At 40.4% G+C, this 19,817-nt stretch overlaps 1 protein-coding gene across 11 annotated transcripts in view; it reads right to left on the bottom strand.

Annotated features, from left to right (window-relative positions):
- AGBL3 (AGBL carboxypeptidase 3) overlaps nt 1-18,983 on the bottom strand; it is a 30,667-nt gene extending 11,684 nt beyond the window's left edge. For 3 of the 11 annotated variants that reach the window (XM_064510861.1, XM_026117071.2, XM_064510885.1), the window contains exons 1-11: nt 18,523-18,749; nt 18,282-18,376; nt 14,711-14,892; nt 11,758-11,865; nt 7,633-7,771; nt 6,332-7,111; nt 4,503-4,665; nt 3,238-3,364; nt 2,547-2,644; nt 2,305-2,402; nt 1,057-1,123 (exon numbers count right to left, since the gene is read on the bottom strand). In XM_064510861.1, coding sequence (XP_064366931.1) covers nt 1,057-1,123; nt 2,305-2,402; nt 2,547-2,644; nt 3,238-3,364; nt 4,503-4,665; nt 6,332-7,111; nt 7,633-7,771; nt 11,758-11,865; nt 14,711-14,828 — 1,698 coding nt within the window. In that variant the 5' untranslated portion in view covers nt 14,829-14,892; nt 18,282-18,376; nt 18,523-18,749. The other 8 variants (XM_026117069.2, XM_026117064.2, XM_064510841.1 and 5 more) reach the window with 7 other exon arrangements.
- Between the last annotated feature and the right edge of the window lie 834 nt (nt 18,984-19,817).

Genomic DNA, 19,817 nt, shown 5'->3' on the forward strand with positions numbered 1-19,817 from the left:
CTGTGGCAGCTTCCCTCACCACAATTGAACTCATCTGACTACAACCTGTTTCAATCTAGCATCACTGAAACTAGATCTAAAACTCCAAATCATGCAAATTGTCAACCATCTCAGTCATCTGAAATGCCTATCTCCCTATGTTTTGAAAAGTGCTACAGGTGGTCACTTCAGTTTTACACCCCTTTGTCTTGGTATGACAGCTTCCTCTTTTACTTGTGTATATTTACTGTATTTATGTCACAAACAGGAACAACTTACAGGAACTGTTATTGTTGGCTAAAATTCACTCACAACAGTTGTTTTTGCTCATTTGCAGCAAACATCTCAAGTACTATTATGGTAATTCCAGGCACCAAAGAAAAAAATAACAAGTAAACAAAGACAAAAAAAATTTTTTTTGATCTGTTCCTGTTTAGCAAAACAAGTAAATACATGCTTTAACAAAATAAAATGTCTCATTGCCTTCAAGTTAAATCACTTTGTAAAATCTGGGGCCAAATTTGCCTACCAGGATGGAAGCAGGCAATGGGGCAGGATCAGTCATATGCTGACAGCACTTAGCACCAGTGTCACGGCCTGTGTGTGTGTGTGTGTGTGTGTGTGTGCAAAAGAGGAGAACACAACCCCTAAACGCTCTGAACTGAGTAATTGCAAAATATGGCTGACATCAGCACACAAACAGGCATGATACTTGCTGTGCTAAAAGCTGGGGTCCTCATCCTCACTCTGAGGCTCTAAATCTGCTACATAGCTGTACTGTGGAATCTGATAGGTAGAAAGCTGTGTTCTTTTGAAACTAAAACACCAGCTTCTGGACAATCTTGGGTGGAGCTACAGGGAAAAATAATAGTATTGCTCTGCACTGTTAATTTGGACTGCATCTCTATAGACTATATAGATCATTTACAATTATCAGTTACTTAATTGATTTGTTAACTACTATTCTGACTGATTTAATCCCAGGCTTTTCAAAATAGGGCCTATTAAACTCTAGTAATTCCTTCCTAGTGGTATTCAGTAAGAGCTGTAAACAGTCAAGAAAAATTGATAGCATACCTTAGTACCTAGTTTTAGCTGGTGTGCAACAAGATTACAGGATTCTGAGCTGTCAGAAGTCTGGGTGCTGCGGAAGATGAGCATTGTTTTATTTCCAAATCTGGTGACTGCAAAGAGTTTTTTTTCTAAATTCATAGCAACCACTAGGAGGTGTTCCCTGTAGTAACCCTAGCTGTAGAGATGTACATATGTTTTCCATGTCTGTCCTTCAGATCTACCTTTTAGTTTTACAGACCTATAGTTAACTCACAAAAAAGTGCACATCCTCATTTTAGAGGGAGGCTGGTTATTGGAAGAGAGTGGATCTATCCAGATGGCACCTCCTGTTTATAGCTAGCTTTCCTTTAGTTCTACTTCACATATCTTCCTCCTCCCCTCTTAAACCCTCTCATAAGGCATCATACTCTTTGTGCCCAGTGCACCTTGTATTAGTTTTCTGATGATGCATTAAGATACTGTGTCTCTCTCTATTTCCTTGCATTTCAGCATCAGTTGTGAAACTCAGCTGTTGATTTCTATATTTTATGCACCTGAACTTAGATGAGAGGGATCTAACTCATTAATATTTCCCTAAAAAGAATTCCACAAAAGTTTTATTCCCAGAGAAATGACCTTAGGGCCCACAGCCTTTCATAATACATAAATGCCCATCCCTCACAAATCACCTGCACAACTGGTCCCGCTGTCTCTCACAGTCCGTACTGGCACAGAAGGAGCTGATCGTTTTTAATGAGAAATGTATTGCTTGGTCAGCGTGCAGACTCTTGCACTGCTATCAGTTACCCTGAAATTATCTCCTTTGGCTAATTGCAATCAGTCTAGCATCTTCCCTGATTAATGAAATTACATATAAACAAACAAAAAACCCCAATATATCTCATACTATGACTAGACTGTTCTGCAAAATGTCAGGCTGAAAAAGAGCATACTGATTTAAGTGATGCAACAGACCAAGGTCTATACCAGTGCAGGTTCATCTCTCCTCAAAAGCCCTCGCAACTGCACACCACGTGAAAGCAGTATAGCTTTTCTTTGAAGGATAGGGTCCGCTTGGGCAGATACAGAGCTCTATTCCCAACTAACAGGTTATTAAGGTTCGCATAGTAAGATTTACATGTGGCCATCTTATAGCAGTGCAAATATTAAGGATCTAATTTTAGTAACACTTCTAGCATGTATTCCAGCACTCTTTGGGGGTGCAGAGGAAGATATAATAAATTGTGGCATGTCTTAATAGTGCTAACTTACCTGGAATCCCTGTCTAACACATCAGAATTCAGGCCCTCAGAGTTCACCTTAGCTTGCTGTTTCACCATTTCCTCGTGTTCCTTCAGGCACAGATAATACTAAGAAACACCATACATGTAGTTTACTGCTTTACTGAAAGCCATTATCAAATTTAATATTACTATAACCCTACAGAGTATCATATTTTGTCACAGTAACATCAACTGAGGCAGTAAAAAAGCCCTAGGAGGGACTTTCCTTACCTTCATGTTAGGAACACAGTAGTCCAAGAGAGCATCACAGAAATGGTGTCCTACTGACTCTAAGTCTTTTGTATTGAAATGGGTGCTTCGTCTCTGGCCTGCAGCATCAATAGGGGCAAGTCAGAAATGCAAATGCCAGTTGTATTGCTGACTGCCAGCTGTGTTACATTCAGGATGGTGGTTGACTGCAAACTTGCATATATTTCATTGAATGATGCTAGACAGGTCTATGACTGCCACAGTTTCATACAGATGATACTACAGATCACTGTTCTAACTATATAAACAAATGTATCCACTCAGAGGGGATTAACTATGTATATGACTTTCAGCACCAATTCTCTGTCTCACCATGCACCCACACACCAAGGCTCTACCTTCTCTTCCAGACAACTGATTCTCACACAACTATTTTCACTTACTGCTTTTAATTTGCCATCCACTGATATGTAATCTGTATTTTTAAGATATATATGTAATAACAGTAGCAGTGGCCTGAAAGGTCACTAGGTGGGTGCCCTAGTTTTGGTGTTTTTTCCAACTCCCACCTTCGATCATCATTCATTTCTACCCAATAAGACAGAACACCAACAAGTGGACGGTGGCTTAAACTACCATTTTCCCTGGAAAAACAAAAATACAGGTCTTGTTTGATGATTCCTACCAAACAGCTATGGGAAAACTGGCTCACCCAACTTAGAACCACAGACAGAGGCTTCCAAAGTGTAGCTGTTGCTGATGCCCATCTTCCACATTACAACTCGACCTGTGCCTTCTTTGCTCTTTTGTACTCTGAAACGGCAGTCTGGGAATGAGAACTTAAAATAGAAGTACAGCATTAGCTTTTGAAGTAAAATGAAGATGCAATAATGTCATTTTAACCCTGCAAAGTTTTCTGTGTCTTTCTGTCAGGTAAACAAATGCAAGTTTTCATGCTACCTTACTTGAATATCGCACTATATTCTTCATAATAATCATTGTCATTACTGGTATAATGGAGATGTATGTGAAATAACAATTCTTTGATTAGAAGTTTATTTTACTTTAACGAGGACTTCTGAGATTTTCACAAATAATTTTTTGGGTGTCTGTATTTGCTGTTTCTAAATGAGCCTATATAGACAAATGACCTGCTGACTTATCACAAATCCTGATTTATACTAACACACATATTTAATAAAACTCTTAATAGCTCTTCTCTCACAAATTAATAGGTCAACAGTTTGATAATGTAACCTATCTAGAGCTCACAATCACTGCTTGATATCTGAGTATAACAGCATTAGGTGCAAGTATGCCAGTAGGTTAGTTTGTGGGTTGTTTTTTTTTTTTTTTCTACTGCTGAACCTTTGCAACCTGTCTGGTTTAAAAGCAACTTATTCGAGTCAGATTTTGCTGGAAAATGGCATAGCTTAAATGTAGTAATTTCCTACTAAAAAGTTATTTCTTTTCCAATTGAAATATCTTACACAAACAGGGTGATTTTGACATAACTTTCAACAGGAAAACTTCAAAACTATTCAACCTGGAGAAATACTTTCTTTCTTCCTTAGTTTCTTATTTGCTTAGTTGTTTGTTTTTACTTTTACAATATATTATAAAGCTATATCTAACATATAAATATGTAATATTTAATCTTAGCTTTTTACATTGTAAAAGCAAAATGCACAGTTTTACTTTCATATTTCCAAATTATTCTTTTTCATTCTTTAAAAAAAAAAAATCTTAAAAAATGCTAATTTTTTGTCCCACTTGAGCATGACACGCTCCAGAGTGCTGGAGTTTTCAAAGGAAATGATATTTCATATTCCTACAACCTGTAGTTTTAACCAACCAAAGGTTATTTTACTGGACAAAGTGCAGCTTTTCAGTGTATATGATACCTTTATAAAAAACATGAGATCCCAGTGGGTGTGTGAAGTTTTAGGTGAAGCTTCTAGCCAGAATTTTGCTTACCTTATCTGGGCAGATCTTGCTCAACAAGAGCGGAAAGACACGTGGATGCAAATTTGGTGCTTTTGCTTGCTGCTTTCTTTCACAACCATACACGAAGACATTCTTTTTTCTGTTGTGACCATGGAGATCACAATACAAAAGAATGTCACGTTCCTCCATCACTCTGTAATATGGGACAATATAGAATATTTTTCTAAAAATGTATTTTTTTCTTTCATTTCTGAAATATTAGTCTGGGCTAATATGTTACAGAATAAACACCCTCATGTTTAACAGGAAGAGCAAAAAATTGGTGAGTTTTATGTTCTGAGCTTTAAGTTAAGTCTTTGGTATGCTAATCAGAGCCAGGCTGCTGAGTTTTATGCAAGATCAAAATACTTGTCACAGTACAGTATTAAGATAAAAGAGTGTATGCATGTGCAGGTTTTGTCTATGTGAACATAAGTTTTCACTGGTTAGCTATCTTCATGAATTTCAGAAGCTGGGCACCACCTTTCAAAACAACAGGTCCCCGATTTTGATTTTTCTTTTTTGCATGTAATTTCCTTGATCTCCTTCTGTCGAGTAGCTGCATGCACAGTGTTTTTCTTCCACTCTGCTCTTCCCTCTCTCCTTTTAATAACACCCTATTCCTGTCTGCAGCTCTTTTGCTCTGTACATATGCTGAATCATATATGCTTTATAATTACGAGACTGAAGCACAAACAACCAGCTCAGAACGATGGAACGAATATTCTCCCCTTATTCAGAGCAGAGACATTAATTTTTACCACGTGTCGACATTCTGCAAGGTACTGTCACTTAACTAGCTTTCTAAAGAAAATTTGCAGGTAGACATGCTCAGATTTAGCTACCCACACCCCCAGCGCCCAGTTCCTGTTGAAGCAGAGTTTTATGGGGAGGATGTGATGGCACCAGAGCAAGTCATCTTGGGGCTTTCCTCTGGGTGGGAGTTGGAAATCCTTGGAATTAAAAAGGAAGCAATAATAAACACACCTGTCTTAGCAGACAGTAGCGGAACACGAGTCTGAAGATCTGTAGCATTTCAGCACAAATAATTAATGTTAATTACAGTGTGCTCTGAAGCGCAGGCTCTCTTCATATAATAAACTAGAAAGAGGGATTCTCATAGAAAAGGAGAGGCACAACGCTCATCTCCTTTATGCTACCTACATGCCAAAATACTTATTTGAATGAACACAGATCTTATTTAAAACAGGTTGTAACTGGCACTTCATGAATAACATTAAATCTACTAATTCTGACACTGGCTTCTCACACAATAGTTTATTGTGTAATAGTTTATTGTGTGAGAAGGTTTTATTTAATACCAGAAGGTTCAGTTTAATAATCAAAGCATTAATGTCTATGTGATTAGAGGTTTGCATCAGAAATCAAACATATTCATAGCAAAACATACAGCAAACTTGACAATCTTTTCTGTCAAATGGACAGCTGGGGTCTATTCTGAACCTAACTGCATTCTGGGACATGGCTGTATGCCAGAGAAGAAGAAAATGAGAGAGAAATTAGAACTTCAATTAGTAGATCCTGGCAGCAGGGAGAAATATATTGAAAATGTACTGAAGAAACCTCTTTTACTTCGGAAAGAGAATGTATACTACAGGAAAATGTGCACAATGCTATAGGAAAAGAAAAAAAAACACACACACACTCCGAAATGCAACACAATGTAAACAACACAGGCAGGAATGCTTCGGCACAGAGCAAATAATACCAAAACATTACAGGACAAAGAGAAGTCACATTAATATGGAAACACTGGAAAGAAAAATCATTTATTTTAAAGGGAAAGAAAACCAAGTTACCTTTTGATCATGTTTCGGGTATACCAGATGGAAGGATAAAATTCCTTCAGGTTAGATTTGTATTTGCGGTTCAAGTCCTGTCCTGCTAAAGAGCAACGCTGATTTCCCACAATCACACCATCTGGATTCAGCATTGGTACCACTTTGAAGACAAAATTGTCCCGGAGCACTTGAGCATTGCCTGAATTGCCAAGAATGTAATCCAGAAAGCCTTTCATTATCCAGGAACTGTTAGTTTCCCCTGGATGCACCCTTGCAGTTAATATCACAGCCTTCCTCTTTGTGTCCTTGTCACCTTCATGGGGGTTGGTGATTGTTAAAACATATACTATGTTTCTTGCCAGTGAATGGCACAAGATGTGGATCTTGCAGAATTTGGACTTCACTGGATCTTTAGAGATGGCTACCAGGTATTCCTGTAGGTTGGAGTAAGTATAAGGATAGCAGTGGGCAAAATAGCAGGTGTCTCTGTTGTGAGGGAACTGGAATGTCCAAGTGAGTGAGAAATACTGCTGTCCACCTTGGCCCACATTGTTTCTGTAATACTTAATTTCATTCCCTGTCCTCTGCCAGCCAACGTTGCGTTTCTTGGCATCAGCTTCTGAGTACAAGAGAGGGCGCATCCCACGCTTATATAGGCTGTTAGGCTTGGTGAAGTTGATAATGGTGAAGCGATATGGCATCCCTGCCTGAGTGTTGCTTACTTGGAAGTAGTACCACTGCGTGTATTTACTTGTGTAGAGGTCAGTGCGCAGGGTCAGCTGGTACTCAAATTCATTACTGGCAGGCAGGAAAAAGACAAACAGTTGTGATGGTGGTTAGCACTGTAGTATGATGCAGTGTCACATAATGCAGACTGTCATGAAAAAGCACTCTGCAGTAAATCAGGCACAAATCTAGCAGATCTCCACCATCAAATCAAAGTCTAAGCCATGGCCAGAGAAGGATGCCTAATTGGATTGAGTCTGTCAATAATGGAACTGCTGTCTTCCTTAGGTCTTTCAATAATATTTGGACTTACAAAAAAGTTCTCTACAGTATGCTTTAAAAGGAAGGACTTAAAAAAGGTGTGTGAGTTTGCATAGGTGATTATCAGCTATAGAAACCATTCAGCACTATGCAATGGCTATCAGATCATTTCATATGAAGACTATTTGAAACTATTTTCAAAACTTATTCAACTAGTGTAATGGTTGAAAATAAACCCAGAATATCATGCTCACAAACTGATAGCAGGCCACTGATAATAACAGCTCTGATAATAACTGTCTTAATAAAAGAAGAAAAGATTAGAAACTTACACTTTGACCACCTTCTGCAAATTCCCACTCTCAAACCGTGCTTCAAAGATCAATGTGTTGTCCTCGTTCTGATGGAGGATCTGCTTTGAAGGGCAGAGACCTCTCACTCGAGAATACACAAAACCAGAGTATTTGTTAGCTGGCGGAAAAACAGAACAGATGCCTTTTATTGCAGTCTGAGTCATTTTAGGGGATACTTGCATCCTTCTAGAACTTCCCTCTAGAAATGGACAACTGCATGCAGCTGAGCTTCAAGACACATCTTGGGTAAACAAAATAGAAATTATACAAAGATTTTGCTGTCCATTCCTACTTGACTTTATGGATTCAGGGCAGCCTAAGATCTGACTCTGTCTTGGATGTGCCTGTGTCTCTGTATGAGCTAAGGGCAATTCATATTCTGTATTTAGGCAAGACAGCTAAGTTAAATGGAAAGACCCTAGGTCCTAGCTCCCTCAGGCCTCATCAATCAAATGGGCAGCTTCTCAACTCAGAAATTACATGCAGCTAAGAACTGTTGCCATCAGTTTATTTTTAAATCTCTATATTCAATTCTTCTTGTCTAGAGGAAAAAAGATGACTCCCAGACTCAACAGCCATCACTTCACATTGTAAGTGATGTTTTCACATCACACTGAGCATATAGTTTGAGCCCATATCTGGTTCTGCTACCTTGTTCATCGTTCCTCAGATGAGAGGCTCACAGGGGCACAACTGAACTTTTTACCACATTCTTTACTACCGGAGTTCATTAAAAACCAGAACTGTTAGATTTGTCATCAGCAAGACTTTGCTCTTGGATGAGAAGTTATTTAGGTTCCAGAATATTCTTTGCTTAATTTTAAGGGGCAAGGATCCTCTGTTTACAGAAACAAGGCAATGATTACTTTTAACATTCATTTGCACTCTCCACGTTCATGCTCACTGTAGTGCCAAAGCTGTTTGCCATGAAGGTGTACAATTCTGCAGTAATCAAAGCTTCTTCTCATCTCCAGCTGTGCCCACAAAATGGACAGAGAAGATGCAGCTCTTCTGCCAAAAGCCAGGAGCCCAGAGACCTTGCTGCAGAACTCAGTGTACCCACACTTGTGACTCTGGCTTGACTCAGACAGCACGTGAGCTGCACTCTGAAACTTGGGTAAGAACCAGCTCAGAGAGAAGTAGAAGGACAGGTGAAAGCTGCAAGTACTCCGGGCTATAACTGTGTACTGTGAGAACATCGGTTTCACACTGCTAACAACGCACTGGCCTGTCTGATCTTACAGAAGTGGTAGAATTTCCCTGCTACTAAACATTCTTACTGGCATAATGGAAGCTGTATACCGGTAGCAGGGCACCGATTGCTAAGCTGTTGTATTCTGAGCTCTTGTATTCTGGTTTCTCTTCTAGCTCCTCAGTACCAGATGCAGCTGATAAGAAACTGCTGCCTTACCACACTGTCAAATAAGGGGGACTGATCTTGTACCATACAACATGGCTAAAGCTGTGCAGCCTCCATTCAGATCAGAACTGTGTCTGCCCTTGCTTGAGGTGATGAGTGACTGTGGCTGTGCTACAGAATTATTCTGCAGCAGTCTGTCTTATTCTCTGCTGAACCACAGCAGTTCTAGAGAAGTGCTGCCTACACAATTCAGAGAAGTTACATGAAGCCAAGACTCCCACAAGTCATTTATTTATCCTTGAATCACTGTTGCCACACACAAAAGGTGCCATATTCAGTGTATTGTTCTTGGTGACTTAAGTTACTACAGACCCATATGGTTTTTCGCTAGACAAGGAGTGTTCCGCTCTCCTGGCTGGGAAACCCACTTGGATGATTACTTTCTGTTCAGCTGAAATTCCATTCACAGTTTCTCTCCCCTTTACTTCCTGCCTTATGCTCTTCCTCAACATCAAGGAAGAAAAGTGTTTCAGTAGTAAATCCAGTAAAATTGTTTGTGGAAAGATCTGTATCAGTCATATGCTACAGAATGAAATGCATTAAAAAATCCGAGATCTCTATCATGGTATTTTGATTTTTCTGCACTGGAGTCACCACTGAACTGTATTCTTCCTTCCCAAATTAGACATTAGGAAGGCTGTAAGAGCTCAGCAGGAGGTAGTTCCTAGTCACACAGTAGCTCCCAGCTTCTGCTGAATTCAAATTGAGCTGGAATCAGGAGATGAGAGCTTCTGTCTCCCCCAGGATGCGATGGCTCCTTGTTACACATCAGTCAGTCTGTGGTACTCATGACATAATTCCGCCTAAGTGCAGATCCCTGTCCTACCCTATAGAACTCCCCTGTAAGGACAATTTTAGGATTTTTTTAGATTACATTTATTGGCTATGTAACTTAGATGGCAAAGCTACCAACCTGGAGATTTCCATCCCAGGAATAGAAAGGGCAACTCCTCCTCCTTCCACCCACACCTGTTCCCAGCTGGCCAGAGCGGGTGAGGAGCCTCACAGCCCAGTTAACACAAGGCAAGAGGAGAGGGGGAAGTCAGTGCTCCAAAGCCCTGAAGTTCTCTGCTTCTCTGTGGGTCTTGCTACCAGCCAAGCACAAGACTAGGAGGAAAGCAGCTCTAGTTAAGGGCTGCAGGTACCTACATTAACTGGGAAACTGGAAACTTCAGCTTGCTAACAGTAACTGACAGGAATGATTTATACTGCTTCTGAAATTACACTTCATACTCAAGGCAGCGAAAGTACAACTAGTACAACTACAGTCACTTAAAAATCACCCTGTAATCAATAGAAGTGACTGTTACAGTCCACATGCTTAGGTACCCAGTTTTCATAGTCATAGCAAAAAAAAGCAAGCACTGATTTCCTGCTGCTGCTGAACATTTGCTAGTCAGGAATCTGCTAACTGCCTGTAACTGCCTGCAGGAAAGCCATTCCTCAGGAGCAGGAGGGGGAACTGGCCATTCTTACAGGCAGAAGTTTTCTCTTTCTCAGCTGGGAAGTTTCATTAACATGGTCTGAGAACCATGGTACCAAAATACATTAGAGAGTAATATAGGCCAAAATAAGAACTACTTCCAGTTGCTTGCGTGTGAAGTTCAAGTCAGTAATAAAGTATATGGAAAGTCAGACATTTAAAGAACAGCAACTGACAGTCAGCAACAGAAATCACTGTCCTCATTTTCAAAAAAGGCAGGAAGCTGAGACTCAGTGTGTTTCTCCCTACCTTTATCCCTTCCAGACAAATAAATTAGCAAGCCAGTTGCAGAGGACAGAGGTTCTTTTCCAGCCACCGAGCAGTTACCATTTTTCTTGGCCAGAAGTAGCACTTAATTTAAAGGGAGGAAGTGATGGGTAATACAGCCATACTGTAGAAGCAGGAAACTTCTAAATAAACATGATAGCAAAGAATACTAGTGCTTTTCAGTATACTGCAGATCTTTACCAGGTGTGTTGATGACCTCAAGAAGGAGGCCAGCTCCCCTTCAGTTTTGCACATCTGAAAATTCTGTTGCCACATCCAGTTAGGCTAGAATTGCAAAACTGTATCATCCCTTCTTGTCTAGGTACAGGTGGTCCAGGACCAAAATCAACAACTGGCTAAGTTCCAAGTTCATTCAAGGCAATTGCATCAAGTCAGAAAACACAATAAAGAACAAAGAACTCTGATAATCAACTGGTAGAATATAGCAACTACCTCCCCTTAGTTCAATTAGTCCTTCCCAGACCTAGAAGCCTGTAAGCAAGCACTGATCCAAACCGGACATATTTTGTTTTGTTTACAAGGCTTGAAAAACCACTATAGCAAACAGGATAACAAAAATCTTCTCCCAACACAGACCTTAGTTTTGATCCTGCAGTTATGCAGTTCTCATCTTTTTCACTTTCTCTTTCGGATGGACGTTAAGTAATCTTTCTGCACTCATATTTTCATAACAAACTTGATCAGAGTGGTTCATACTGCTATTCACTGAGAACAATGGCTTGAACTGAACTGCTGAGATAATTACTAGTACGAGCAGAATGTACGGATGAAAGGACAGCTGTATAACTGAATTCTTTCCCTAATGATAAGAAAAGGATTTATTCCCCAGTCCTGTTGATTTCAATAGGCTTTGAGTTAGGCTCCCAAAGCAGCTACATACAAGTGATAGCAACATTTCTCAGGGTGCTCCCACCTTCTTCTGTCAGATAAATCACAGTGCCCTCGCTAGCGGGTTGGTATGATGGCTTCATCTCCAAACCTGTTGGAGTGTACAATGGCTCAGGCCTAGCGGGTGTCCAATCTGAAAAAGAGGAGACATACAAAAGGAGTACCAGCAGGGAGATTTTGTTAGACTGTTTGTAAAATGAACGAGACACTGAAAATTTAGCAGTTCATCCTATTTATTCCAACCTTAGATAAAGGACTAGGGAGGCTCCTTTCTGTTGCAACTGGTTTGGATAATGTCTTCAGAATAGCATAACCCACATGACTTGCAAGCTTGGTTAGTTTGGTACTTCATGCAGGATATAAGAAAGAGCATGTGTTCAAAGTTCTAGTACCTGTCTAGGGTCATTTTGACACCAGAGCTGGGGAAAGACTCATATGACAATTTGGTAAATATTTTCTTTGTATGCCAGCAAATACCAACAGACAGACTTGAGATGGGATGGGTGGATTTCAACAATGATATATTGTCTGCCACTAAGTTCTGAGGCTGACAACTTGTGTCAAAGATGAATTTATAAAACAATTAACAACATAACTGAAGGATTTCAGATTTCTGTGTAATCAGTTGAATGTTGCTAACAGCATGTTCATATGTAAAAACAAAGATCCTTAAATTCAGCAGTAATGCAGTACTTCAGTATATTAGTGACGTTCTAACAGAAACATGACATGCTTCAACCCATTTTCACTTAACAGATTAGTATTGGTAACTCATAACCAGGCATCTCAGGAGAGATCTCTACTATTTCTTCTCTACCCTCAGCAATAGCTTAAATAGCCTTATCAAAAAAGGACCCAAATTTCCTTTATATTATTGTGTTCAAATCAAAAAGGAAAAAAGCAGCACTGTTCCACAAGGCTTCCAAAACAGAATTTTTCATTTTGGGTAATTCAGAGATGCATCAGCAAACTTGCTTGGTGATGTAAGGGTAAAGTCATAATCGTGCACTGCTGATTAGTGGCATTAAAGGACATTTAAAGTGATTAAAGACATCTAGAACAGTGATTTCTCTTCAGCAAGGCTCATGTCCCTGCTGAGTTTCTTGGATTCAGCTGCAGTTTGAAGGGATTCAGACTCTGCTGATCTGTGTAAAGGCTGCATGTGCTCTAGCTCCACAGCTTGACTTTTTGATGAAGCTTGAGGGGTAAGGGAACAATAGCAATTCTTAGCCAGTCTACTCACTGAGAGTACCTATCTGAAGTTTTTCACAGTTGTTTTTACATATATTCACATCATGATCTTTCCTGGATATTTTGATGAACTGTGAATGAGCCACGATCATCACTGAAATATTATCTTTGGGTATCTCAACTGGTGCCCTTAAGAAAAAAAATGAGGCAGGTCACACCTTTCAAGTTTTCCATTTCCCAGTCTGCAAGTATTCTTTTTCCCGTAAAACCTATGACTGAAGTGTATGTCCAGATACAAAAAGAAGAGAGAAACTGTCCCATTTTAAGAGGAAACTGATAATACTACAGAACCAAAACACATTATGATAGAAGTCCTGATATGCTGTATTGCCATGTATTTAGCACAAACACCAGCCATGACTGAACAAAACCAAACCTAATTATAATATGAAAAGAAAGTGAAAGATCATGAGAAAAATACAAACATTACTTTTTTGATGTGTCTATTAATCTCTGCTTCCCAAAGCACACTTGTTCGGTTTTTAATAAAAACTAACATCTTAACTGTTGAGTTTTTGTGAAATTCCCTTCCTGTATTACTCACAGCAGTCCTATCCCATTCCACTCAAGATCCTATGATTTATTTTCAAAGAAAACAGAATAAGGGCATAGACCTTTCAGTCCCACCTCTATGCACTTCTGATTGTTACAGACCACTTCCAAATCACAACAGGTTGTATCTATAAAGCACAGGGACTGCTCTAGTCTTCACTCTCTCCTAATAAGTATTGCAGAGTCTTTTGTATAGACTGCATAAAAGCAGTTACTAGCTTACATTTGTACGTAACCATATAGCCCTGTAATACAGGATTGCCACGGCTACTAACAGGCCCCACTTAGTTTAGCTGTGATAGCAGTTTCTCTAATTGGCCAGGAGCCTTTGGATAATTTGTTTTACTTCTTTTCTTTTCTTTTTTTTTTTTTTTTTTTTTTTTTACCTTTTGTGTGGTACAACCATAGTTTTATACAGATAGCAGTAACAAGCAGTTATTCTGTGTAGAATAGATATTTACAATTCTAACACAATGATGTAGCATAGAGAAATACAGGCTTGCTACGACAGCAGAGGCCTTGAGAAGTGGAGACACAGGGCACGGCAGAGGAGCACAGGCAAGGGATGATAAGAGATGGGGCACAGATGTGGCACTAGTGACCCCATGGTTTTAAACAACTCATCCACAGTCACTTAAAGAACTGTAGACCTGGAGTTGGACAAAACTGGTTGGACAAAACAAAGAGAACAAGGAAATAGCATTTAACATATGTAAAGGGCACCATATACAGTAAATTCAGATGTAAAATGGAGCTGCAGACTGATGAAGAAAGAGAAGATATAAAAGCATGTTAGCAAACACATAAAAATGACCTCAAGAGGACCATAAAGTGAGGAAGAAGAAATCACCAATATGAACATCATATTCCTCCCAGCAAAGGACTCCAGGTGTTGACGACTCCCCCCATCATCAGAATGAGACCACCGACCTTAAGACTCAGAGAAGCAGTGGAAGGATGAGCATAACACCAGGAAAAGGGTGCAGGTGAAGCATGTGTTTAATGACTTTAATGGCATTATTATTCTTTTTCTTTCTGCAGCAAGTAGATCTGGACTAATAATGACTCTTAAGATTTCAATTATACTAACAATAAATTCTTGGCTTTACTTTTACATTTCAAGTGTACTTCCTCTTTGCCCATAAACAAGATTTTGAGCATTACGCACAGCTTACCAATGTGCTCAATTCTGTCCCTGATGACTTCACATTGGTGTGGCCAGAGCACTAGGGAAAGCTGACCTGCAGATGATAAACCCTGAAGATTTTGAGGCGCATGAAGATGGGGTAACATTTTCTCTGAACCAGATGATAGGAGAATCTGTTTTGTCTTGGAAAAAGATGAGCACAGACAGAATCTGTAAAAGTGAAAACTCGCTCACGTCAGTTTCTTCTACTCTTGAAGTAGAAGCAGAGTGCAGAGATTACCTGCATGAAATTAACATAATTAAACACGGTATAATAAAATTACATCCCACTGAAATGTAAATTCAGTGCTCCATCCTATAATTCACAGTGAATTTAAAAGTAGCATTGAATAACCAGTTAATTCATTAAACCACAAAGCACATCAAATATTTAACTGTAAGCAAGAAATAGTTTCTTTGGGCTCCTGTAGAAAATGCTGGCACTTTTCAATATTATTAGTGCTTTTATTACTAGTGTGTTATAGTAAGGCCTACAATCTCAATGCCTGAGCCAAAATCTGTACTGTGCAGTGTTATATAAATAACAAATACAAATACAGAACAAAGCTTATTCCTACAAAACTTATCACACAAGGAACAGCACATAATTGTAGTCACACAAAGTGTATGCAATAATGAGATAGTACTGGCTAGCATGACAGGAGAGGTAACAACCTGATGCTATCAAGAGTTTTGTAAAGCATCAGAGATAATGGGAGGAGGTGGGAGGTCTTGCTTCTCAGCAAGAAATTCCTCAAAGCTACGAAAAGCCACTTGAATGAAAACAAGATAGGCAGAGAAAAAGCTTTGAAAAATCTAGTAAGTGGATGATCGGGATTAGTACTGTGCACAGACTACAACACGGCCCAGAGTTAATTAATTGTCTTTGTCATAGATATGGAAAGAGTCACTTAAAGCATTCCATCTATCCTTAACTACTATCTGCCCAGAGCAGACCAAAAGATAGGAATCTGGCTATTTTATTTATTTTATATTTGCTTTGGGTCTGCATCAGGCACCAGTACCCATGAAACCTATCTTGACAGAAAAATTGCTAATCAGTTTTAGACCTAGTTTCTAGACCTACTTCTCCTCACTACAAAACACCATCTTAATACAAAAGCTTTTCACCATAAGGATCTGGTTTCAAATGTAGATTTTATCATACATGAAAAGGAAATGAATTAAAAACTAAAGTGCTGAACCCATTTGTAAACTCTAGTTGATATCTAATTCTAGCAGATACCTAGATACTATAACACAACCTGGCCAAAACAGCAATTGCTGATCAAGGACAGGCTGCAAGAGGGGACTGTTCATTTATGTTCATATTAAGTTCGTATATACGTAATTACTTATCTAGGTCAAGAACCATACAGTTTGACTACACCTAGCTCAGATTCTGTTTGGAGTTTGGCAGTTATGTGAGCCTTAATATGTCTTTCCCTCTTCCTCCTTCTTTCACCTGTGTGGTCGTACAGTGAAAATGTAGGGGAATAAGTGAAATGCTCCTAACCTGTAATAAATGCACACTGCTGAGTATCTTCTATCACAAATGAGTTAATGAGATGTTCATCAAAAAAATTAAAGTACCAAAATAAAATAAAAATTCCACAATAGGACAGCTTGCTCCTGTTTCTTTTCAGAGAGAAACGACAGCCTCTGTTTTGGTTTATGTCATAGCTCAAATAAGAACGAGGCTAAATCTGTGTGGTTATTTACTCTCGCATTATTCCTGGTTGCCTGTCTAAGGAGATGGGCTTTCCCTTGTCTTCGTTTCTCAGCATCTTATTCCCACTGCTTCTCTTGTACAGTACTAGTATCCATACTATTGTGTGAAAAGCTAGATCAGAGAACTAACATAAGAGAAAAACGTTTAATTTTCAGCTGCATTAATTAGCATTTTGATCAAACTCATCAAACAAGTCTACTAATGTAAGTGCAGAAGAGGCAATGGAAAACAGTAGCTACGACAGCCCTTTTGGCGGCAGCTCAGATTTATACTACAATTATCCTAAAACAACAATGACTAGAATGGGAAGAAGATGAACCTGATACTGGTGAATTGAGGCTTAACATTTGGCAAAAATGGAAAAAGAACCACTCTGAAGCCAAAGTGCACATGGGCCATGAAAAACAATCAGCTGCCCTGGGTTGAATTTGAAACACATTGGCACAGCAACACAGAGAAACAGTGCTCATCCTCTTCACAGTGCTTAACATAGAAAATTTATTTCCTGGGTTTGCAATCTAGCCCCCTTTCATTAACACCACATTTAATTAAAAATCCATCTTCCTTCCTGAAATATGAACAAATGTTGCTAACATTAAATCTATTTCACAGCTGGTGACAATTCTTCCAGCTTTATTTATTGCTTCTATTTACATTCACTACATTTGCATATTGAATACATTGCTTCTAGAATCTGCTACTCCAATGGCAGATCAGGAGCTTGATTTTTACAGGGAAAGAACTGAGAACAGTTCACAAACCAAAACACAGATGAAAATCATAATTTAGAGAAGGTAGAGAATTTTACTTTGCTCAGTACTGTAAAACTACATTGCTCTGAATAACATGCTTACTGCTAGTGATGAGCTCTTAGGACAGGGCTCTGTGTGGTCCTATACACAGCAAGGTTCCAAAATGTAGTGTATGGACAAGGGGTGCTCTGTGAAGCATTTCAGGTGCCTGCAGAGATGGTTTGTTACTGGGACTGTTTTCTGACTTTCTCCCATTAAACTATTTTAAAAAATTCAGAATAGGATCAGTGTTAGACGTTCAGAATATTTTTGTATTACTTTTTTCCAACAAAGCAGTTGGTTTAACTATCTGAAGATATTGTTTATTATGAGGGAAGACAGTACAAGCAATCATGAGCACTGGAGAATTATGCGCAGGATGTCTCCTTGAAGATAAGGACAGCCTTCAAAAACAGTCTAAAGCCTTCTGTGCATGGCAAATGTGAAGATATATTAGAAGCTGTAAAACAATATATGGCACAAGAGAAAAAAAAGAAGCCTTTGGAATCCATTGAAGGTGAGAATAAGAAACAGTTATTACTAATGAATTACAGTAGAATTGTTATATCCTATGACTGCATCACTACATTTGTGTAGTATGAACTGAAGTAGAACAAATAATGTTGCATTTTAGCAGTTTGGAGAAACCAGACTCCCTGTACAGATTTCTCACGCAATCAGTCTCTAAATAAAATTGATGTCTGAATCCTTCTTTTCCACTTCATTGATTATTTTGGCTGAAAATTGGTTTTGCTTGGTTTCACTGCTATGTTTTCTTTCCTACCTGCACAGGAGAGTAGGAGGAAAAAAATTAAGAATGGTAAAAGTGATCATTAACTAATTCAAATGAACAGCAATATTCAGGAGTACCTTGAATTATTTTTACAGGGCTAGGCTGCAAAATGAAATTGTCCTTTTAAAATAAGGAGCATAAACATAAAGATTCATGGAGTTTTCCCAGAAAGCAGTACGAGTTATTACATCAGTGACTTTATTCTGAGCACACAGATAACGAAAATGAACCAAGGGAAACTTACTGAATTGTACTCCTCAGAAACTAAGTGAGAGCTCTCTTTGGCTTACTCTTCTCCCAATCTTCTGACATAATCTTCAAACACGCAAACTTGCTTTTCTGCAGAATAAGAAACACAGTGCTGTTTCAAAACGTGCCGCGGGGTGGGGGGACCCTCCTCTCCCTGCAGCCCACTCTCCTCCCCCGGCAACTCCTCCCCACGGGCAGCAGAGGCTCTGCCTGCCCCGCCCCCCCCCGCTGCCAACCGTCACAGGCGGGGGGGGCCCGGCCACGGCCGGCCCAGCCGCACTCCCGCTCCGCTTTCTCTAACAAAACCGGGTCGCAGGCCGTGTGAGGGGAAACCCTAGCGGAGCGAGACTGCGCCGAGAGCAACCTCGGGGGCGACGGTCGCGTTAGCCTCCCCTCTGAAGGACCGCCGCCATCACGCACGCGGACCGCCCCCCTCCGCGGCGCCGCCAAATGGCAGCTGCTCTCGGGCCCTCCAGGGGAGGCGCGTCAGCGACGGCGCCTCTCTGAGGGGGAACCCCCCCCTCCGGGCGGCTCTGCCCCGCCGGGACTGCTGCCGGGGACCCAAACGGGACGGCGGGGACCGACCCCCGCACCCCTCGGACCTCCTCACCGCGCCCGCCCCGCTCCCACGGGCGACGCAGCCCCCCACGAAGCCGCGCCCGGCGGGCGTCCCGTTGCCGCGGCAACCGGGCTCTCTTCTCGCGAGAGTTAGGCGGCTCCGAGGGGGCGGTACGGCGCCTGCGCGCTGCGGGGGCTCGTTGCCATGATACGGCCTTTGTGGGGAGCCATGATGTGCGTGTGAGGAGGGAGCTCTGCCATGGCCTTCGCGCTCTTGTAGGGCGCCTGGTGTTTCCGCGCTGCATACGGGAGGCGGAAATTTCCCTTCTGTTAAGTGCCACACTTAGTCCTGTGACTCACACAGAGAATACAAGCAGCATAAAGCATTGCAGTAAAAGTAAACATAATGCTTGTGAGTCCTCTGCATTCGTACCAACAGGGCAACATCTCCTGTCCTGGCTTCCTAATAACCACAGTATTTATAAACTGGCCCGTAAAAGAGGAGTAGCCACTCATGAGAGACAGAGCGAGCTACAGACAGGAGAGTCCATTCATGCTATACCTTCCTATGTTATTTTTGGTCATTTTCCAGTCTTTCTGTTCTTATTGTATAGTACCACATTTTATTTTTTAGATTTTTACCAGCCCTTTGATGGACCAAAGAAGTTCTGCCCAATAGTCTGCTTTCAAGTCACTTACATTGTATACTGAGTACCACATCACTTCAATTGCATGGCCAAAATAATTAGACTTCCCACTTTTTACAGCATTGCTTCTGCCTAAAATACGTAGAGAGGGATGTAGAAGGTCCCCCCTGAGCCTTGGGTGTCATTGCTGGAGCTACAACAGGCTTACAAACATGATGGCTGACATGAAGATTGTAGCCCCTTCCTTAATGTCCTCTATAAGACAAGGCTGCTGCCTAATTTTCTAATTTCCTTGCCGTAGTTCTTCACCTTTTTTAGTGCTGAGA

The sequence above is a fragment of the Dromaius novaehollandiae genome, chromosome 1, assembly GCF_036370855.1.
Source record: "Dromaius novaehollandiae isolate bDroNov1 chromosome 1, bDroNov1.hap1, whole genome shotgun sequence".
In the NCBI taxonomy this organism is placed as follows: Eukaryota; Metazoa; Chordata; class Aves; order Casuariiformes; family Dromaiidae; genus Dromaius; species Dromaius novaehollandiae.